Raw genomic sequence first — 23,139 nt, forward strand, 5'->3', positions numbered from 1 at the left:
ATGACTTTTCATGCCTCTAGATGATAAGGTCCTGGAGGGCCTCCAGACCTAGGACAGTGTTAGCAGTGGCGGCCACTCAGTGACCATTTGTTGTATAAATCAATGAGTAAATATGAATGAATACACTGTCCCTTTGATCACATTCCGGTGTCCGCCTAACCCATTGCTTACACCATGTATCCTCTGGACCAAGCAGAAACCAGGAATTGAATCAATTAAGAGGATCCCTTGCTGACCACCCTAGGTGGCCTGAGGTTTGGGCGCTGCTCAAAGCTGTCTGTTAAAGGAGGTTCTTGTTACCAGGTGGGCGCCCTCTCGGGGCTGCATCTGCCCTGAGGAAGGGCTGCCTTCTCCTGCATCCAGAGCTTCTGTTTGCCCAGCCTTGTGCCCGCAGGGCACTTCTGCTCCGAGAGTGCACCCTCTTCCACTTCTCCCTGAGGCACTCCCCGGCCAGTGGCCAGCAGCCACCTATCCTCTTATCAGGGGAGCGCGGGTGATGGTGGGCAGCGAGTCCAAGCAAACATTCACCCCCAAAAGGCAAACCCCAAATGAACCTCTGCTTTGGAAAAAGGGGAGACGTTCAGGAAATGTCTTCTAACCCTTTAGCTCTTGTCCAGAATAGCATCGGCCACAGCCAGGGATGCCGAAAGCCTCCTGGCCAAGCTGTCCTGGCCCGTCTGCCTTTTTGCTTCTCTGAAGGGTTGCAGGTAGAGATTTCGGCAGGTCCTTTATCCCCCAGCAGCAAATGATGCAGCCCAGCGATGACTCCAAAGCTTTTGTGCGTCTCAGAAAGTACCTTTGAATGCATTTAGGCAAAGAAAAGAGAGGTTGGATCAATTCACCTTGCTGCTTAGAAAAAGTAATATGGAGACTCTGAGGATGTGGCTGTCACAGTTAATTATTTGGAGGAAGGAGGGGGCCCCGAAGGGCACTATTATTATTATTTATTTATTTATTTATTATTATTTTTTAATGTTTTATTTATTTCTAGGAGAGAGAGAGAGAGACAGCGTGAGCAGGGGAGGGTCAGAGAGAGAGGGAGTCACAGACTGAAACAGGCTCCAGGCTCTGAGCTGGCAGTCAGCACAGAGCCCGACGCGGGGCTCGAACCCACGAACCGCGAGATCATGACCTAAGCGAAAGTCGGACGCCTAACTGACTAAGCCACCCAGGCGCCCCGGGCACTATTATTTTTAATCACTTCACATAACATACAGTTCACTCTTCTGTAGTGCACAGTTCAGTGGTTCTTAGTCTGTTCAAAAGAGTTGTGAGACCACAGCCACAGCCGATGTTAGGACATTTTTATCACCGCAGAAAGAAACCCCGCACCCCTTCGCTGTCACCCCACCCTCCTCTCCAGCCCTGGACAGCCACTGATGGATGACGCTATTAAATGGGGCGTAACTCCTGGCGGTTTTCCAGTTGGGGACACTTGGATTGTTAAGACAGAAAGAGCCCCCAGGTGGTGCAGATTGTTTTACTACTATTGTCTTGTTGTTGTTGTATGTAACCGCTGAAATAAGATTCGTCCATAGAGAAGATGAGGGGTGTTGCCGAAGACATTTTGGTTGTGATTCACTGTGCAGATGGCCACTGTGAGAAACTGTAAAAATTGCATTTCGTTAGCATTTGCTCTTTAGCCAGAAAGCCTCCAGACAGCTGTAAAGCTGCCCATCTTTGCTGTTTTATAACCCAAGCGGGATCTCCAGTGTGTGGAGGACAGGATGTTAAGATCAAAGCATGAAGCGTGTGCGTGTGCGTGTGTGTGTATCATCAGATATTTTCTGCGCCCCACTGTGTGTGGGGGGGATAAAGAAATGGGTGGGATTTTGTTGGCTTTGTCTCTGCTAAGACCAGGGTAGGAGTTACCAAGAATAACAGTCGTGGTAACAGCTCACCCCTGACTGCTTCCTGGGTGCCGAGCACAATTGCTTTATGTGTATTAACTCAGTAATCCTTCACAGCAGCCCTTTCGAGGTAGGTGTGTTCTCCTTACTTCACGGGTGAGGAAACTGGGGCCCGGAGAGGTTAAGAGCTTGCATCATGTGACATGGGTGGTAAAGGGCGGAAATGAGATTGGAGCCTCAGCATCTTGGCTACGCTGGCAGCAGTTCAGGGCTTTGGGAGATGGAGGCCCGAAGTGGCACCTAGGCTTTCCGCCCTTGCCCGCGCCCACATGTCCTGGCACGATCAGTCCTCCGCCCTGCATTCGTGTTTGCCGCGGGGCTCAGGGTCTGGTCCTTGCCCGGGGTGTGTCCCCGCAGCTGCCCTGCATCCGGCTGTGGCCGTCGTCGGACCTCACCTGTCGTGTTGCCTCACTGCTCCATCCAGCCACAGCCCTCCCGCCCAGCAGTCACTCCGACTGTGACCGCGCACCTCCCTGACACGGTGTAGGTTAGTCTTGAGGAATAGGACCTGTGGCTTGGCTCACAGTTGAGTGTCCAGTGACTCGTGGGGCGCCTGACACGTAGCGGGCACTCAGAGAGGGAAGGGCTGTGTCTGCTTGCAGTGGAGGAAGGTAGGCTCTGGGCCGGGCTGTGAAGGGGGGTCTGGAGTCGCCACAGAAGGGGGAGCAGCCCCCCAGGAAGGAGTGGGAAAGCGGGGCGTGTCTTTGAGGAACAGCTAAGGGTCCGTCTGGGCGGACCTGTGGCATGTTTGCTGTCAGGCTTCTCAGTGACCGTGTTGACCTTATGGGCCGGACTACCTGTGTAATGCGGGATGCCGGCCTCTCTCCACTGAATGCCAGTGCCCCCAGGGGGTCAGAATCAGCGCTGGGTGAGACACCCCCCCACTCTGGTCTAGTGGGAGCAGCGGGCAGGTTAGCTGCGAGACTCGTACCGCACTTAGACCCAAGTGCCGGAATGCACGAGGCTCCGTCGACTGCTTCATTTATCTTGTCCATTCACCGAATGTGTCCTGAGTGCCCCTTACATGCCGGCGACCCACTGATACATGCTGACAGTACGCTGGAAAGGGAACGTGGGCCTTTCCTCGTGGGGGTTAGGGTATCGTGACCCTTCAGCGAGGGAGCTTGATGATCAGGGTAAGCGTTTTAGGGAGAGTCACAGTGGCAGCCGGCGAGGGGAGCACTGCATGGAGCTGTCCTGGTGGCCCTGGGTGGGGTGGGGGTGGGGGGATGGAGCTCTGACCCCGGGTGCTCGGGCTGCAGAGTCAGGGACGAGCTGCGGAGCACTGCAGATGTGGGTGCATCCACCCGGAAGGCTGAATGGCCCCAGTGACACCCAATCTTGTCATCTGTAGATGGGCGGATTGGGGATCATGGTAGCAAACTCAGGGCCATCAGGATAAGAAGGGAGGGTGACGAATTTGCTTGTGGGAGAGTTGTAAGGTGCTGACGGTACAAGCTGGAAGCTTGGACACATCCAGAAAAGCAAACATACTACTTTCACTCCCTCTTTTAGCTAGTTCTGTGGCTTTCTAGTCAAATGGAAAATGTGCCCTCTGGTCCCACTTCATGTATGATTTTGAGTCTGAGAAGTTACCAGGAGCCCAGACACTGAACTTTCAAATACTCGTACAGTGTACTGATACGGTGTCACAACCATCAGACTGCCCGCTCACCAGACTTCTTAACCAGTATCTTCCAGAAAGCAAACGAGATTCAGAAAATGAGACGCTGCTTTATGAAAATTAAGTTGCCTGTGAAGTAACAGGTTTAGCACATCAGGCGAGCACAGATTGTCACTGTGTTCGGTATTAATTAATGGCACAATCGCCTCATGTAGGCCTTTCCCTAGTAGGGTGATGAAAATAGTGATTCATTTGCTTTTGGGGGTGCATTTATTATAATTAGTCATCGATTAACTGGTAATAGTGAAAGGATCGATGAAATTTAGAATCTTTTGTACATGTTAAGAAGCCATCTTTCATTAACAGTTGGCAAATGTGCCTGAAAGGGGTAATAAAAATGAGGAGAGGAAATATATTGGTGGAGACAAATCTGAGACAACGTTTAGTTCCCGATGTTAAAAGTGCCAACTGCAAAGAGAACTTGCGATCTGAATATTTTTCGGGCGGGATATTGGCATGTAAACAGTCTCATACGAAGGCTTAGTGGTAAAGCATTGTGCGAGTTTTTGAAGATCTCTAAGAATCTTCTGTGTGTACAGTTGATTCTTATAGAGAATGCTTATAGAGAAGACTCACAGGCCTCTACTGTCTATGATTTAATACCACCCAAATCCACTGTCTTTTGATTCCTCAGTTTTGAAAGACGGTTTTCTATGACAGTCTATCAGTTAGCAGGAATCAGGACGTGGCCAAATCTTGATACTCTGTACACAACGACTGAATCACATTTCCCTCTAAGGCCACTTTTTCCTTTACAAAAGTGTCCTTAATTTATATTTTTGAAAACTAAATTTTAAAATTAATTTGATTTAGATTATGGTACTGTTTATTATGGTAACTCAGCTCGTTTTCTCAGGCATGTCGTTTGGATGGATCTAGGCACTCCTGACTACATAGATCTTATCTGTAATCTCACCTGTGCGACCACCTGCCCCGAAGTCAGGGCTCTGTGGCCTAATAGGCCTGGTTCTGCCTCTCAGCCCTTGTTAGAGCTTGATCAAGGAACTTAACCTTGCCCTTGCTGAGTCTCCCCATCCGTACGTCTAAGCAAAATGGAAGAGTCACATAGACATGGGCCACGTGTGGGGCCAAGTGTGGACTGTTGGTGAATAGGCAGCGGCTGCTCAGCCCAGCCAGTCAGCAGACTCCAGCTGGGCCTGGTTTAGCCACATTTTCCAAGAGAATCCAGAAAACCAGGTATCTATACGAAACTCTTGAATTTAAGATGTTGGCATTTAATTGAAAATTTGTAAATTAATTAATTAATTTGAAAATTTGTAACTACTGTGTGGGCCAAACAAAACACATCTGCTAGCCAGACTGCATCTAGAGACCTGGGTTTGTAATCTCTGGAGAAAATCACCAATTAGCATCCCCTCGAAGATGGATGTTCTGGGCTCTAGCCTGTACCCTGAATCAGCCCTGTGCTGTTGGCAGGAACTGTGAGCATCACAGCCTACAGGGGAAAACCTGCCAGCATCTTCTTTGTGTACAGTTTTCTTATTTACCAAGATGTTCCGTTCAAAGGAAACTTTTTGGAGATAAAAATGTCTTTATGGAGGTGGACGGCTTGAGGCAGCCCAGGGCACATCCCATCTCCTTTTTGGCTCTGTCCTCTCCAAGCCAGCCCCACAGCACTGAGATCTTGGATTAACTGTGTGGTCTTGAACTTGACCTGTGACCGAGATTCCTAGCCAGGCCTCAGTATCCCTTGTTGGTTAAATAAGGGGGTTGGTAATTCTGCAAGTCCCTCCCACATTGAAAATTTCCAGTACTTTAGTGGGATAAAGGATGGCTTCTATAAGGTAAGCCTTCAGCCTCCCTGGGATGGACTGCAGTGAATGGGCTCACACAGCTCAGGGCAGGAGGGTCAGGTGTAAACATGTGGTTGTGTGAGGCTAGGCCTTGTTGAATATCACCCTCTGTGGCAGACAGACTCTCAGATGGTCCCAACGATCCCCACCTACTAGTATTCATGGCCTATGTGATCCTCTGTCCTTGAGGGTGGGCTGCTCTTGCAACTGGATTATAATGAATAAAACACAGCACAGTGATGGGATATCACTTCCGTCACCAGGTTACATAGGATTATAAATTCCCTTGCTAGCAGACCCTCTCCCTTGCAGGCTTTGATGAAGCAAGTTTCCCTGTTACCAGTGGCCATGTTGGAGAAGCCCCCATGTCAAGGAACTGAATGGTAGCTTCTGGTCTACAGCCAGCAAGGAATCTAGTCAACAGCCCCATAAGTGAGCTTGGAAGTAGGTCCTGCCCTGTTTGAGCCTTCGTATGAGACCTCAGCACTGGCTGACACTTTAATCGCGGCTTGTGGGAGACCCTGAACAGAGGACCCAGCTAAGCCATACCTAGATCCCCACCCCACAGAAACTGACATAATGACCATGTACCATTTCAGGCTACTACATCTGTGCTCATTTGCTACAATAGCAGCAGCTACTACACCAGCTCTTCAGATTTGTTATAAAAATTAACATTGAAAAAATTCAGTTCACTGTGTACATTCTTATTTATGGAGGATTTAGGTGTTTTAGGTAAACACATGTATGCTTTATGATGTATCAACAGTAAGTACCCAATGGACGTTACTAGAAGTTTGTGTCAGATGTTTCAAAAGATGATAGCCTTATTTTGGTACCACCAAGCTCAGAAATGAGGTCTTAGTTTAATCGCTTACTTTATCCTTTAATGCATTTATTCTACAAGTACGCAAAGTTTGACCTTGGCCTTATAATAGTCCCCAGTTAGGGTCCTTGACCGCATTCTTTTATCGATTTTGGAAATTACCTGAATTGGACATAGACAGGGACCTAAAAAGGAATAGGAAACTGTGCAAAAACAATAACAAATCCTCCAAGCAGTTATTTCAGTTGAGGGAAACCAAAGTCCCTTTGCACTTGTTTCTGATCAAGCACATTTAGGCAGTTCCTTGATTAGTTACAGGTCAGTGCTTCTCAAACTTGGATTTCCACACAGATCGTGGAGATTTATTAAAATGCAGACTCTGCCTACTGAGGCAGTAGGTCTGGGGTGGGCTTGAGGCGCTGTCTTCCCAGCAGGCTCTGAGTTGGTGACTCCGGGGCCGAGGTGTAGGCCCAGCCCGGCCCTTCACGCCCAGAGTGGCTTGCTGTATTGGTGCTCTCCTGTGTACGCACGTTCTCTCTCACCCTCGGCCCCCACTTCCGCCAGTTTTGCCCCTCTTGGGAGGGTAGGAGGTTATCAAGCATTTGCCTTTTAACCCAGCAGTCGCATAGTTAAGTTTTTTGACTAGGAAAATCAAAAGAAAACCGGAAAGTCTGCCGGATCCCTAAGTGTGTGTGTGTGTGTGTGTGTGTGTGTGTGTGTGTGTGTGTATTTTTTTTTCAGTAGTAAAAAATGCTCTGTGCACTGGAGTGCTTCAGGAATGGACCTCAGTACGTCTGAACTTCGGTGGCTCGAACTGCCAAAACAGTGTTTTCAGGGAGTCTAAAGAGGGAAGCTGGACCGTGCCAGGGTGGGACCTCTGCCCTGCAGGGGATGGTGTGGCAGGCCCTCCCTGGCTCTAGTAGATGTCACCTCATACCTGTGCCCTCCCCTGGGTGTGACCGTAGACTTTGGCAAAATAGTTTAAGGCAGGTGTTTGGTTTTTTGTTTGTTTTTTGTTTTTAATGTTTGTTTATTCTTGAGAGAGAGACAGAGCATGAGCAGGGGAGAGGCAGAGAGAGAGGGAGACACAGAATCCGAAGCAGGCTCCAGGCTCCAAGCTGTCAGCATGGAGCCCAGCACAAGGCTTGAACCCATGAACCGTGAGATCATGACCTGAGCCGAAGTCGGGCACTTAACCGACTGAGCACCCAGGCGCCCCCTAGGGCAAGTGTTGTTAAGCCTTTACTTCCATAATGTAAAAATCTGTCCCTATTGAGGGATGCAGGAGGTATAAGTTTCCCTCTACAACTAAGCATAATAAGTGTTAAATGCCCTTAATTCAGCCTTGGTTAATATTAAGATGAGGCCCAAGACCAAAAGCTTCTGTCGCAGAGCTTCAGGAGGGACCCATGTGCTTTTGAGAACACAGAGCTCTGAGTGGAAAAATTGCCCTCATTATGTAGATAAGGTAGAACAGTGGTATGTGAGCTGTTAGTCATTTCAGGTCGGATCTATTTATTTTCTACCTTGTCATAAAATTGAGATTCTAAGATTTTACTAAGTAAACAAATAATAATGAAATATTTGTTTTAATACCTCTAAGGACTATTGACTTTTTGAGGTGATGACTATTTGTTGTAGGACACTGTATTTGTGAAGACATTTGCTGTAGAAAACTGTTTATAGATTCTGTTTGTTTTGGGATATTGATTATGCACCCACCTTGGGGTGACAGCCCCTCCCTGATTTGGATCTGATTCATTTATCCAGTTGAAACAGCTCTGCAGACTGCCTCAGAAACAGGACTGTAGCTAAAAGTGTTCAGTGTAAAAAAGTTATTATTCAAGGAAAATAAATGATTGATGCTAACAATTAACTTTAAAACACAAGTGGGAATCTCATTTTTTTTTCATGACCCCAGCCTTCAGCTCTTGAAGAAGTCCTGCTGACTCTGTGTCTTCAATGCCCGATCGCGTCTTTAATGCCCGATCTATCAGGATCTATTACTACTTTGTAGCCGATGACCCTGAAACTTGGCAACTTGGAACAAAAAATGTTCATTGTCATCTCAGGGTTTTGGTGCGGAATCTGAGTGCCGCCTAGCGGGATGGAGTCTTCAGATTCTTGTGTGGCAGGGTCTCCCCCAGGGTTCAGACACCGCGCCCACCAGGGCTGTGGTCTCATTTGATGACCCGACAAAGGGAGAGTCCTTTTCTCTAAGTTGGCTCACATGGTGGTTCGCAGGATCCCACTCCTTTGGGTTGTTGCATGAAGGGCCTCCATTCTTCATGGTCTGTTGTTGCCTCAGCTCCTTATGATGTTGGCCTCTCTGGAGGCCGAGTCCCTGCACGGCAGCCTTTTTTGTCTGGGGTGAGGGCTCTGAGAGAGAGCGAGAGAGAATGAGCAAGATGGAAGACATGGCTTTTTTCTAGCCTGATTTCTCTTTATCTTTTTAGCCACTTTATTGAGACATGGTTGAGCTGTAAAAAGCTGTATATGTTTAATATGTACAATAATCCTCAAGGGTTTGGGAGTAAGTACACACCTGTGGACCATCACTTCTATCAAGGTCCTCATCATGCTCATCTCCTCCAAACCCTTTATTATTATTATTATCTTTATTATTATTACATTTATTACCTTTAACCTTTTTTTACCATTATTATCATCATCGTCATCATTATTCTTTGTGTATATGCTAAGAGCACCTCACATAGATTCTACCTTTGTAGCAAATTTTAAGTACACAGTATAGTATGGTTAGCTGAGGACATGATGCTCTACAGTAAGTCTACAAAACTTCTTTATCTTGTAGAACTAGAACTTTGTACCCTTTGACCATCACCTCTTCCATTTCCCCTAACCCTCAGCCCCTGGCATCCACCATTCTTCTCTCTGCTTCTATGACTTTGACTGTATTAGAACCCACATATGAGTGAGATCAGACCGTATTTGTCTTTCTTCGGCTGACTTATATCACTTAGCATAATGCCCTCGAGGTCCATCCATATTATTTCAAATGGCAGGATTTCCTTCTTTTTTTTAAGACTGAATAATAGCATATTGTACATCTAGACCACATTTTATTTATCAGTCCATCCATTGAGGTGCATTTGGATTGTTTCCGTATCTTGGTGTCGCCTAATCCCTGAAGGGGCATCCCATCACCGTGTTCTGCTTCTTAGAACAAAGTCACACTAGAGGGGATTGCACAGGGACGCGACTCTCACAACGCAGGGATCTTTGGGACCTTCTTGGAGTCTTTCTGCCACACGTAGTAATTGCTCAGAAAATACAACTTCACATCTGTTGTAGTGCTAGATCGCCCTCCTTCCCAATGACATGCATGTGCCAGGGCTTCATGCAGCCCTTTTCAGATGGAGTTCAAGTTGGTTGTGATTTGCTTGAGCAGCTAACAGTCTGAGCTGTAGGTCAGGAACTGGTGGGGTGACTTGCACGCGCAGTTTGTTCTATAAATACGTGCAGGTAGCTCGCACGCCTGTGTTTTTAAGTTCTGAAAAAGGAATCGAGAAGGAAGGGAGGCCTGAAGCCAGAGGTCCACTGTAAGATGACAGCAAGCCAGGTATGGTGGCTGGAGGGTGGCTACGGAATTCAAAAAGGTTAGACTGGCTCTTTGCCACTGAGATCTCAGCTTAGATGATGCATATCGGAGAGAGGCTTCCCTGGGTGCCCCGTTGAAATTAGCCATTGCTTTTCACTTCACCTTCCTGGTGTGGCTCCTTTCCCTGTGCATTTCTTTGTTTGCCGTCATTCTCTCTGCTGAGGACTGAGCCCCAGGAGAGCAGAGGCCTCGGCTGTCGGGGTCCAGCCACGTATTGTCAGCACCACATATGGGGCCTGGCAAACAGTGGGCTCTCAGTGAATACTTATTGAATAAATGAACGAACTGAACCTACAGATGTGAACGGACCCTAAGGAGCTTTTTGGAAACCGTAATGTCTTCATGACTTCCAAAGGAAATGCCACTTAGTTAACATGCAAAATACACTCATTCATTGAAAAGAAGAAAACAGTCTCGAGATAGTGGGGTCGTTTTGTCCTTGCCGCGGACCGCTCGCTAGTGGCCATCAGGCAAGCAAGCCATGGTGCATCTCTGGGCCTCGGCCTCCTCAGAGCATGAATACAGGGGCTGTGCCCTGGGGGGGTCTTCACACTGCTCTGTGCTGAGATCAGGCTCAGGCCAAGGAGCTCTGGTTTTCAGCACTGGTCTACTGTGTTTGGTTCGAAGACAGGATGCTGTCACCAGGAAAAAAAAAAGTTGGACAACCACACGGCTCCGTGCCCACAAATGGCCCTCTGTCTGTGCTGAGGCAGGAGCCCTGCAGTTCTGCGGGCTGATAAGGGTGGGGGCCTGCGACCCGCCAAGCCTGGGTCAGCAGAAGCAGTAGCAAGGGCAGGCCTAATACTTTTGGTTCAGGTGACGCAGCGCCCTTTCCAAGAACATAAAGAATCCCCTCTTCCTTCCTCTCCCCCCTCCTCCCCCCACCCCCCAGCCTCACACCTCGCTTAAGCCCACATTGTGCTGCCTTTGAAATGTTAGCGTTGGGGCGCCTGGGTGGCTTAGTCGGTTAGGCGTCCGACTTTCGCTTAGGTCATGATCTCACGGTTCGTGGGTTCGAGCCCCGCATCGGGCTCTGTGCTGACTGCCAGCTCAGAGCCTGGAGCCTGTTTCAGTCTGTGACTCCCTCTGTCTCTGACCCTCCCCTGCTCACGCTGTCTCTCTCTCTCCTAGAAATAAATAAAACATTAAAAAAAAAATGTTAGCGTCAATTTTTTTTCCCCCTTTTCTCGTTGACAAACTCATTTCGAGATTTCATTTCTGGCACCGCGTTTCCTACCAGATAGCCAGAGCTACCAGGTTTTATAATTAAAATTCTGTCACATCCCCCTAAACAGTGCAAATTGTGCCATTAAGCCTGGCAGATAGGATTTGCAAGCACTTCACCTAGTAATTTAAATATAATACTTCTGGCAGCTTTCAGTTCCTGGTATTTTTAATTCTAATTAAAAAACGATTATTGAGCATTAATATCTTCTATACAGCACACTGTTTGCCTCGGAGCTCCATTTTGGCCAGCTAGTTTTAAACAAACAGCTTGGCTGGGTGGCTATTGCGGCCCACGTGGTTTTTCCTGGCCTTTGGGAATCACCAGGTCCCAGGCATAATTAGTCTAAATCAAAATCCTCTAGACTATGACAGGAAAATGGTATGTTTGAACAGCAGCTTATTAAAATGACCCACTTAATTTAAGAAAAATATTGTATCCACTTGCACGATAACCTGGATGATTTCCCTGACAGATTTTATAATATTTCTTCCCTCTCCCTTCCCCCCCTCCTTTGTTTTTATAAGAAAAGGAAAGGGAATGGAAAGGCCCGTTCTACTTCATCCAAGGTGCAGACCCACAGTTTGGGCTCATGAAGGCCTGGTCCACTGGGAACTGTGACAGCGGCGGTGACGAGTGGGGGCAGGAGATCCGTCTAACCGAGCAAGCTGTTGAGGCCATCAACAAGTTGAAGCCCAAACCCAGATTCTTTGTTCTCTGCGGGGACCTCATCCACGCCATGCCGGGTAAGACTCATACCGGGGGGGGGGGGGGCGGCTGCTGCGACCACCGCTTCTTCCTCCCCTCATGACTGCACCTGGGCAGAAGAGCAGACTTCTCTTAAAGAGACGTCCTGACTCGGTAATGGCTCGCTCCTTCCCTCCATGGCTGTTGGAGGGAGTATCCTTGAACATCAGAAAACACATGCTCATTTTATATTTAGAATTTGGCGAGATTAATCACAGTAATTAGGCAGAGCTACAGTTCTGATGATCTGAACTTACTATGAAAAATGGAACAGATTCCCATGCGCCCCCTCATTTCCAGGGGACAAACTTGAACTGCTTCCAGATACCACATCCATAAATGTGATCCTGTCTTGTTCCCCTTCTTACGCTTTAATTTCTCCTGTACTTGTTAGTGCTTTTTCATTTGCAAGTGACAGAAATCTAACTTAAACTGGATTATTATTATTATTTTTTTATTAAAATTTTTAATGTTTTTATTTATTTTTGAAAGAAAGAGCAGGAGTGGGGAGGGGCAGAGAGAGAGGGAGACAGAATCCGAAGCAGGCTCCAGGCTCCACACTGTCAGCACAGAGCCCGACGCGGGGCTTGAACCCCCAAACTGTGAGATCATGATGTGAGCCAGAATTGGATGCTTAACCAACTGAGCCACCCGGGCACCCCTATTTTTTTTAAATTAAAGATACGTGTTCTTTTATGGGACCGTAAAGTCCAGGGGCCTATCTGGGCTTCAGGTATGGCTGGATCCAGAAGCTTAGAGGTTGTGATCAGGACTTGGTCTCTTGCTCAGGCCTGCTTTCCTCTGGGTTGATTGCATTTTTCGGCAGGCTGCCTCTAGGTAGTGTCTCCTGGGAGCTCCTACCAAAGACCACGACTCAAAGAAAGTGTCTTATTCTTGGTGGTCCAGTCAAAGTCCCAAACTGACACTCACCCTTCATCCTGCTCTTGAGGCCCCTCGAAGCCAGGGTGTGGACTCATTTCCATTGCAGCAAATGTGGTCTGAAGAGCAGGATGGTTCCCCTCAAGAACAGTGAGCTAGAATGTAAAAACAACAGATGCCTTCTAGAACTCTCTTGCATTTTTGGTTCTTCCTCTGATACCTTCTCTCCCAGGCAAGAATAAAGCCCAGGGAGCAAGTATAAGCAGGTGGAACTGCCGCCTGCCCGTCAGAGAGGTAGAGTGGACTCCCGTGGCCACTCTTCGTGGCTCGGTGGTCTCTGCTCTTGGAGCAGCAGTGGCCTGAAAGCCATTCCAGAAAACACTCCAGTGGCCGCACATGTTGGCTTTAGCCAATACTATCTTGTGAACCAGGGCTCTGGGTCCTGCTGTGTTTTCCGGTGCCTTTACAAGCCGAGGCTTGCTATGGTAGATTGGGTGCATTCGTTTTTCAAGGTTCACTTGTCTGGCAGCCTGCCTTTCCAGAACAGACCCAAAGTAAAGATGTGAGAACAGAAAAAGAGCTTCCCAGAATCACTCTCCCCAAAGTCCAATGAGTGTAGGGAGCAGGAGAACCCTCAGAACTTCCCCTTATTCTCTGTTTACACATATTTTGTGCAGAGTCATGAATGTGGACACGCCCATGGCTTTGGGTTCTACCGAGTGGAACCCAGGGTGATCACCCGCAGAGAATCCGCCAGCCCTGCTGTTGGGCTTCTACAAAGGCGGCAAGGTGGGAAAGAAGGAACATAAAGCAGTGGATAGAGACCTGAGCTAGGGCCGGCGCCAGCCCCACACTTGCCGTTGATGTGCTGGGTACACCTGGACAGACCCCTTACCTTCTCAGAGCCGCCGTTTCAGAGCCCAGTGGTGCAGTAAGCGTTCAAAACGTCCACCTTCTGGGGCTGCACCGTACAGGGACAGGTGCGGGTGGAGGACATCTCAGCAGCTTGGGGCAGACGCACATTCACACTCGGCCACCCTTGGTGACTGTAGGATGCCCCAGTTTCTTTCTTTCTTTCTTTTTAATGTTTGTTTATTCTTGACATAAAGAGAGAGTGTGTGTGTTAGCAGGAGAGGGGCAGAGAGAGAGGGAGACACAGAATCTGAAGCAGGCTCCAGGCTCTGAGCTGTCAGCACAGAGCCCAGTGCAGGGCTCGAACCCACTTACCACGAGATCATGACCTGAGCCGAAGTTGGATGCTTAACCAGCTGAGCCACCCAGATGCCCCTGAGTGCCCCAGTTTCTAAAGGAGTTAGAAATCATAGTAGGACTCAGAGGTCGACAAGGTAAAACCAGGGTAATCTGCCAGTCGGCCAGATTCATGCTATTTCCTGAAGGTCTGATTTGCTGTTAGCTGGGTGCTTTGGAATCATTTGGCCCAGTGTGCCCTGTAGCTTCAGCTAGGTCTATCACTCTGGACCGTCCAGGGAGCAAACTTCTGCTTTTACTGGACACTTGAAGGTCACATTCCAGTTATACTATTTTTATGTCCAGCGGTTTCTTTCCTTCGAAAATAGAAATGTTATAGGACTCTCTAGAATTATATAACATGTTTTTGTAGATGTTTACTGACTTGTTCTCAATTACATTAATGCATTCAGTCATATTTCAAAATAAGACTTAAAATAAAAGCTCTCCATGCAATTTCACTGCTGCTTCAATAAAATGTACCGAGCATAGTAAATTAACAGATACGGTTTTTATGCTCAACTTTTCCCGTTGGACAGAAGGCCTTGTAAATGTGAACTGGCAATCTTTTGAAGACATATTTTTTATTCAATGTGACCCGAGGAGAATTTGTAACTGTTCTGAAGGGTTGGACTGTTTTGGGTGGTTGTAACTGAGCCAGTGGAGAGACTGTAACTGTTTTGAATATTGTGGTCTGAGATTAAACAGAACGTTTTAAAGCTAGTTACCATTTTTTAATATGCAATTAGTGGCTTCCTCCTCATTTAGCTCATAGGCAGGAGCAGACACTAGAAAAGTAATTATTTGCTTTGACTGCTTAGCACATTGTTAATTATCAGATGCATATATTAATAGGCAAATAAAATCAGAAAGCATACTTTTAATTCTACTATAAATAATATCTTGGGCCAAGTAGTTTTAAGTTCAAACTGGAGAAAAAGAACTTTATGAATAATGCTCTTTCTAATGAAAGTCATAATGCACTTTTCCATTATAAATATTCATCGTGGGGCGCCTGGCTGGCTCAGTCGGTTGAGTGTCTGACTTCTGCTCAGGTCATGATCTTGCGGTTCATGGGTTCGAGCCCCACCTCGGGTTCTGTGTTGACAGCTTCGAGCCTGGAGCCTGCTTCCGACTCCGTGCTTCCCTCTCTCTCTGCCCCTCCTCCGCTCATGCTCTGTCTCTCTCTGTCTCTCAAAACTGAATAAATGTTTAAAAAATTAAAAAAAAATAAAGATTCATCGTAATATTTGTTCACCTACAAGTACTTGGCTTGTGCATGCTGAGTGCTGGTTGCGGTGCCGGGTGCTGTGGATATAGTGGTTGGAGATGAGCGAGTGGCCCTGCCATGGAGCGCAGAGTCTGATGTGATGAAGGAAGCACAAGGGCAGAGACGGTTCCAGGGCCTGCAGGGAAAGCCTGAGAAATGCAGGACAAAGTCCAGTTAGTTTTGAAACACGTGTTTTCATCCTGCAGATGTCTTTCTGGTTACCTGGGTATTTTCTTATTTGACGAAGCTTCTCTGTGGGATAAACCACATTATCTGTAGCAGATGGAGATTTGTGCAGGTATTGAGACCATTGATTTCCAGTCCTTCTTGTTGAAGCCCAGGGTTACTTTGTTTGGTCTCCCTGACGTGGAGGCTCCGACTCCATGGTACTGTCCGTGGGAACCTTGGTCAGCCCTGGCAGTCATGTGAGGAGTTGACAGATGGGAATGCGATGATGCCATTAGAGTACAAGGGGTCCTTTCAGCCTGTAGAACAGTTTGTTATAAGTGTGTGTGTGTCTGGCCTGTTGATTAAAAATTGGCCACAACGAAATAAAACAGATAGTGTGGGACAAATTCTTCCCTGGATATAAAGGCTCCTTGAAGAGTTCTTTGTGTGTGGACCTCTGCTTTGGGCAGCTGTTACATGATTTCGTATCCATGAATGATTCGGCCTCTGGAAGTCCTGTTACGTAAAGCAAGGCAAGCCTGCATTAGCCTTGATCCAGTACGAGGTGTGTGAGTTTCGAATGGCTTCTGTGACAAACTACTGCAAGCTTAGTGGCTTGGAACAACACAGATTGATTTGCCTACAGTCTTGGAGGTCAGAAGTCCAGAGTGGGGCAGCAGGGCTGTGGCCTTCAATGGGTTCCAGCTTCTAGAGGCTGGTCACCTTTCTTGGGTCATGGCTACTCCCTCCTGTCTTCAAAGCCAGCAGCATAGCGTCTTCTCTCTTCTCTGACCTTTGATTCATCCTCTTATCTTCTATTTACTTATTTTTTTTTTTTTTTTTTGAGAGCGAAAGGGAGAGAGTGAGCGGGGGAGGGCAGAGAAGGAGAGGATCTTAAGCCTCAATCTACTACCCTCTGATCATGACCTGAGCTGAAATCAAGAGTCGGATGCTCAACCGACTGAGCCAGCCAGGTGCCCCCATATTGTCTCCCTTAAACCTACCTTCCTGCTTCTTTCTTATAAACACCCTTGTGGTTATTGGCTTACTCCAGTAACCCAGGATAGCTTCTCCGTCTCAAGATCTTATCACATCTGCAAATTCCCTTTTTACCCTTCAAGATAACATATTCACAGGTTCCTAGGATTGGGACATGGATGTCTTTGGAGGCCATTATTCAGCCTACCACAGATGACATGGGATGCGGTTCAGGGTATATGCGAGGAACAGCGCTGCTAGCTCACCTACCCATTGTAGTCACGAAAAGAGTGTGTCATTGTTATTTCCATTTGAACCGGTGGTCAGAACTGGCTCAGAGTAGTTAAATACTTTTCCTGGGGTCACTCAGCTTGTAAGTGGTGGAGTCAGGAACTAACTCCGGCCCGGCTGTGTTCAAACCTCGTACCCTTCACAGTGCAGCCCCCCTGCTCAAAGGGTGTCCCCAGGATAGCAATCAAGAGCTTGTTTGAAATGTAGAATTTCTGCCCCACCCAGATCTGATGAGACAGAATCGGCATTTTTGATAAGAGCCCCAGGTCTTATTACTTTCGGACAATTACGTTTGAGAAGCACCTGCTGGACGAATATGTACCAGGCCCCGTGTTTTTTGCATTAGGTACAAATTTCGTGTGTCCACTGGTGGCGTGTGGGCATTCCCTTCAACTGTTACAGATAATGGTGCTTCACCAGGGGACTGTCACTCCAGGCTGCCCAGGCTCAGCCTTCCCAGGGAGATGTTGTAAGTTTGTGGCTCTTGTTTTGCTCTCTGAACAACAGCTTGAACAACTACAACAAAACAGAACTTGTCCAGAACATTCAGGAATACAGCCACCCATATATGCTTGAAAAGGACCTTTATGTGGAATGGTCGGGAGAGCAAGGACAGGTTCCTTAATTTGGGTCACGTCCATGTGCATAATCCCTTATCTGCTATTCCAAAGTCCAGAAAGCTCTGAAAACTAAGAGTTTTTCTCAAGTTTGAAAACTAACTCAATTGGCAGCAAAATTGACCTGAACTGACATGGGGATATTTATAGTCTTTCTTTATCCTACTTAGTGGGAATATTCATGTGTTTTGCCAGCAGAATATTACCATGCTCCATTAGGGGGTGTTGCCCGAGACCCAGCTCCAGGGGTTATTCAGTATGTGCCCCACACTCAGTAGTGCTGTTTTTAAAGTTTGCAGAACTTCAACCGTCAAAGCAGATCTGGCCCCTCGGGTTTAGATAAGAGCACACGGATCTGCAATATTGATAATTTTGGATTTATGGATGAAGAAACCTTTCATCACTAGAAACCCAAGGCTTTTTCCATCCCTCCAATTGAACCTTCTCCTGAGGTGACTTCTGCACACCCACTGCACGGCGGCTGCATTTTAGTTTCAAAGTTAAAATGATCCCAGGCATCTCCTGTTTGAATTTTGGGCACCATTTATGAAAATGGAACTGCGTTCAGAAATGACTCTGACAAATTGAAGGAGAGGATGTGTGCACCGAGGCGATGTTTGCTATAGGTAAGCGCAGACTAATCCACTTAGGTGGAAAAGTCTTCAAGGCAGAGAAGGGCTGGGCGTCTGCAGATATGGCTGTAAAGGGCCGGGAAGTAAAGGAATGTACGCGGAGTGGTGGTTAGGAATGGGGAGATGTTGTGGGAATGTAAAGTAGAATTGCTGGTACACGGGATTGTGGTTTTTCTGAAAAGACCCAAGTGAAACCTGAGAAAGGATTTTTCATCCAGTTTGGTAGCCCTTTGCCTTAAATGAGATGTGACCAGGTAGGCCAAGGTCCAGATAGGAGTCACAATGGGCGAATGACCCTCGAGACACCTTCCCCACTTGGAGATTCCTAATTCTGTGATGAAGGGATACGGTTGGGAAAGGAAGCCACCGAGCAAAGATGAAGTGCTTTGGTGCGCTGGGCTTCAGGCACAGAGCAAGCCGTGTGCCCTTCCTTTGTTCACGTAATCCAGGAGGGTTGGTATTCATTCTCCCCCAGCTGGGCAGGCACCAAACACATGAACATAATTCTGGTGCAAGACAGACTATGATAAGCAGAGCCTCAGAGGCCTTGAGAAACAAAGCGAAGATTAAGGCTCTGGCCAGGAAGAGAGGCCTTAGCATATCCCTGCAGCCTCTATGAGTTCACCTTCCTCCGAGCTTCATCCTGAGTTCCTCCAGGGCAGTGGGGGGTGGGCTTGTGTTGGCTGTGTGTTTTCACCCCCCACGCAACGCTTTGGAGCGTGGCAAAGGCATTCGCTGAATGCAGGTCAGAGGAATCACTCCGTGTTTCCCGTGATGCTTAACAAGTGGCCAGCAAATGGGAGGCACCCGGGACAAGTTTCTGAATTAAATGAAAACTCAATTCATTTATTACCAGGTCTCTCCCTGAGTGCTCACTTTGCACAGGCAGTGTTCTGGGTGCTTGTGAATAAAACAGACAAAAGTCCTTGCTTGACCTAGAAATAAGGGGCACATGGAAAGATGACATTCTTTTTTTTCCCCCTTGTCACTCTGATCTTTTGTAGTATACAAACTTGGGTTGATACAAATCTGCATTCTTACTGTTTCATTAGACTATTAAATGCAATAACTGATATGTGAATATGATCCCTTTGTAAAGATTTAGCATCTATGTTTAGAGTAAACTGTGTAACCTCACCCAAGCCCTGCCCTTGGGGTCCCCATATGTAAGTAACCTTGTCTTATAAATGTCATTATTCTGTGCACATTGTTCTGTGACTTCTTTTTTCTCCTTCTGTCTACTCAGAAAATCCTTTTATGTTGCTATGTAGAGGTTTATATCAGGCTTTTAATAAGGGCATTGCCTTCCATGGATGAGATCTTGTAATTGGTTAATCCTCTCCCCTGGTCAGAACTAGGAGTGATAATCTCCTATTGGAGCTGATCTAAAGAGTGCTGCCATCGGACATGCTTGAAGTCAGATGGATTGGCCGGGTTTGGGGTCCGCTGTGGCATTTTGCATGACGTGAACACCAGCCAGTTTGCTGCGTGCTTCCCCAAAGGACATCTCTCAGGGATTGACCCACACGTCCACGTGATCTCTTCTGTGCCACCAGCATCTAAGTCCCTGTCATGCAAGTGCCTGCACTGCTCACCCCGCCATTACAATTCAGAAAGTTTCCATTGAACCAACACCCTCTTGTCCCGTCACAGTAGGATTTCTTGCTGTTGTTGAAAAGCTCGGTTAACTTCTGTTGTTTTCGTCACCTGTGTGATTAGCCCTGCATTTTTCATTTTAAGTGCCTACTCCAGGATCCAGGAAATGCCAGGATTTGAAGACACTTTACCATACAGCTTACCAGCCAGCAACATGAAGGGTTACACGAGTGCAGGACAGTGCTATGCCTGGGATCGGGGATCCCCAGACCCTGGAGTGGGCGGGGCCGTGAGCCTCCGCCTGCCCTTCCGGCAGGTTGTGGGTAGTGAATGCCGAGCCCTGGTAACCTGAGCAATCAGCCAGCCCCGCGGCTCCTTAGGTCCTTCACATCCATTATGAGCCTGTTAAAGCATGTAGGCAATCAGCGACAATACCTTCCTTCTGTCAAGGCTGATTGAAAGTGGTTTGAACTAATTTACCTAATATTACTAATTAGGGAGCTTGGAGCATTACTTGAAAAGTTGTTTCTGATTAGGTGTGTGATCAGCAGCAGCCTTGCTGGCACCCGTGACTGTCTCTTCCCCCAGGGGCGTGCCACATGGCCTCTCCGCAGAGGGGCCGTGCTCGCTGCAGGCCGTGTCAACTCTCTGTCCCCTGTCAGGGCATCCTAACCTGGTTTGTGCCCTGAGTCCCTCTGGCAGGGTGGCAGACCACCTCTGGACCACCACTCAGAATGATGTGTTGAAGTGCGCAAAATAAAATGCATAGGATTCCAGAGGAAACCAGTCACGCTAAAATACGCTTCTCAAAATACTTTTATATTATTCTGTAACGTCAAATGTGTACTCCGTTGTTGATGTATTACACAACACAGTCTAACAGCAGGGCCACTGACTCCCGTGATGTCAAAGTGGTGCCGAGCTTCCACGATGCCACACCGTGTGTACAGCAGCTGTCGTGGGATGTGAAAAATCCTCGTGGCTTCTGTTGGTGACAGTCACAGGAGCCTCAGTGAGACCTCTGTGATTTTCCGTGTAACTTAACAGTGGGAGGACATGCTAAACATCAGAGGTTAGTGAAGTGCAGTTTTTTTTTTTTTCCCATGTAGGTTCCCAGATCCCTGTGGGCCCCTGATTCAGAGCCCTTGTCCGTGTGCACATATGGACCGCCTGTGGTTTGCCGGCTGGCGCCGCCTCTTCCCAGTCAACTTGTGGATATTTTAATCCACCAAGTATAAACCCAGTGGCAGAAACTCTCCCTTTAATTAAAGGCTAAAAGGCTTCTTAATTATGGCTACGGAAATGTGGATGTGATTATTCGGTGAAAAGGCATGACTGGAGCCGAGTAAGAGGAGCTACTGAACAATTGCCTTTTGATTAAGGGGAGAAGAATGTCTGTATTCTTTCTCTCTGGTTTCCAGTGTTTGGATCAAAAACTTAAAGTTGAGAAAGCCTGGTTGGTTTGTTGGTCGCATGAAGTATTTGGGAAGGCTAAAAATGAACAGAAGCACACAAGGAAGAAACAGAAGTAAGAAACAACCAGTCAGGACCAAGGAAAATATAAGTTCATGTGTGAAGTCAAGAGTAGAGGAAGGGGAGGCCGAAACAAATAGGCAGATCTTAAGCGCCATTGTGGTTGATAAGGTGGTGGTTTAGCCAGAGGGAATAAAGACCGTTGTCAAAGAAATAAAATCAAACCCGTATCTAAGGGGGACACAGCTTTTTCTAGAAGGTCTTAGATTTGAAAGAAAGATTCTATGAGGATTGCTTTCTGGGGCACTAAGTAATGTCATGTCTGGCAGGGGGACTGCTGGAGTCCAGTTTCTTACTACATTTTTTTTAATGTTTTATTTCTGAGAGAGAGAGAGACACAGCATGAGCAAGGGAAGGTCAGAGAGAGAGGGAGACACAGAATCTGAAACAGGCTCCAGGCTCTGAGCTAGCTGTCAGCACAGAGCCCGATGTGGGGCTCGAACCCACGGACCGTGAGATCATGACCTGAGCTGAAGTCAGAAGCTCAACCGAATGAGCCAACCAGGCACCCCGGGCCTAGTTTCTTAAACTGGCTGTTCAGTCCATTAGTAGGCTTCATCCAGCCAGTGAGCCCCATTAATACTGGGCAACATCCAGTATATCTGCATAGATGTATTGGGGAGTGGAGTGGGGAGAAGGTCTGTAGCTTTCGTCCGATCCCGCAAGGGCGCCGTGACTCAAAAGGTTAAGGAACCAAGGAGCTGACTGCTCCTGCGTTCAGCTTCTGTCCGAGGACACTTTCTCTGGAGGGGAGGTGAACAGAGGCCATTCATCAGAGAACCTGTGGGGGTCTGCTCTGGAGCCCACTCCAGCCTCCGCCCTGCCCTAGGGGCTTTCCAGGGACAGTGGGTGGATGTTGCAGAAGCTTGTGGAATGCCCCGGCAAATGGACCTTGTTGTATGGAACCCACGTCTTCCGAAGCTCCGCACCTAGCTGATTGAAATATTCATACCTCTGCTCTCATTGTTTTTCTGCTCTAAACACTCATTTCCCCGAATTGGGACATTTCACCTCTTTGATGGGCCTATTTTCTGCAACTAAATGGAATACAAAAAAGGAGCATGATCCCAAAGGGGTTCAATTATCAGGTAATTGGTCAAGTGATTAGGATGTGAAATGACAAAAATAACGAGACTTGGAAACGCAGCGCGTTTAAGTGCCAGAACTGCAGAGGCTGCCTGTTTTGTAACCCTCAGAATTTAGAGACTCCCCTGCATGTTTGGAATTCTAGATTGTTCCCTCTAGTTCCTGCATAGTTTATTGGAAAACCATGGTGAGTCCTTTTGAATATATATTATTTGGGTTGTATAAAAAATTTACTATCCCTTCCTTCTTTTATGTATTATTTGGGTGAAATACTGCTGTCGTAATCCATAAATATTCTTGTGAAGAAATTTTATATTGATCTGTAAGGTAGCAACTGTAGAAATTTCACTTGGATAATAGACTTTCTTTCCTTCATCTTTTTTTTTCTCCCCCGAAAACACATTGAAGCACGTTCCATACCTTACCAAAGCCCCCAATTACGTCGAGCAGTTTATTAATCATACCCTAAGTCGGTTCATTGTACATATTCAGCACTGAGTTTCAGTAAACGTCTGGGAGCAGCCAGTGTAATAAGCTGTAGCTGTTAGATGCAAAATTAAATGAATTTTGTCTAATAACATGTATAATTTAAAAAGCGGTAGAACCTGATTAAGCTTGATCTGTTGGCGGCGTGGCTCCACATCACTCCGTGAGCAATGCTTAGTCTTGCAAAGTTTTAGATCCATGAATTTACATACCTCAATTAATTAGGAAAAGATAATGGAAAAGATTCGAGATGGGATTATGGCTCTATAAATTTACCGGCCCTAGATGAAACTAAATGTTTTTAATTGGAAGGAATAAATCATTTTCTTAAGTTTCCACTCAAGGCTGCTTGTGCCGTGCAGTCCCCAGTCCCCATGTCCCCCAGAGTAGTGTCCTCCCGCTCCCCTGGTCTGTTCTGGCCTTGACCATCGCCCATCCAAGTCGGGTCACTCGACTATAATTCGTCGACTCATTTGTCTGATCAGGCACAGCAGGAAAGTATGGGGGGGTCTGCTTCTGTACCCCAT

The 23,139-nt window shown here is 47.2% G+C and overlaps 1 protein-coding gene across 1 annotated transcript in view; it reads left to right on the plus strand.

Moving 5' to 3' along the window:
* CPPED1 (calcineurin like phosphoesterase domain containing 1) overlaps positions 1 to 23,139 on the plus strand; it is a 103,168-nt gene that overhangs the window by 6,379 nt on the left and 73,650 nt on the right. The window contains exon 2 of the mRNA XM_039233623.1: positions 11,609 to 11,827. Coding sequence (XP_039089554.1) covers positions 11,609 to 11,827 — 219 coding nt within the window. The remainder of the gene's footprint in view (positions 1 to 11,608; positions 11,828 to 23,139) is intronic.

The sequence above is a fragment of the Hyaena hyaena genome, unplaced genomic scaffold (assembly GCF_003009895.1).
Source record: "Hyaena hyaena isolate Hyena2069 unplaced genomic scaffold, ASM300989v1 scaffold_76, whole genome shotgun sequence".
NCBI classification, from domain to species: domain Eukaryota; kingdom Metazoa; phylum Chordata; class Mammalia; order Carnivora; family Hyaenidae; genus Hyaena; species Hyaena hyaena.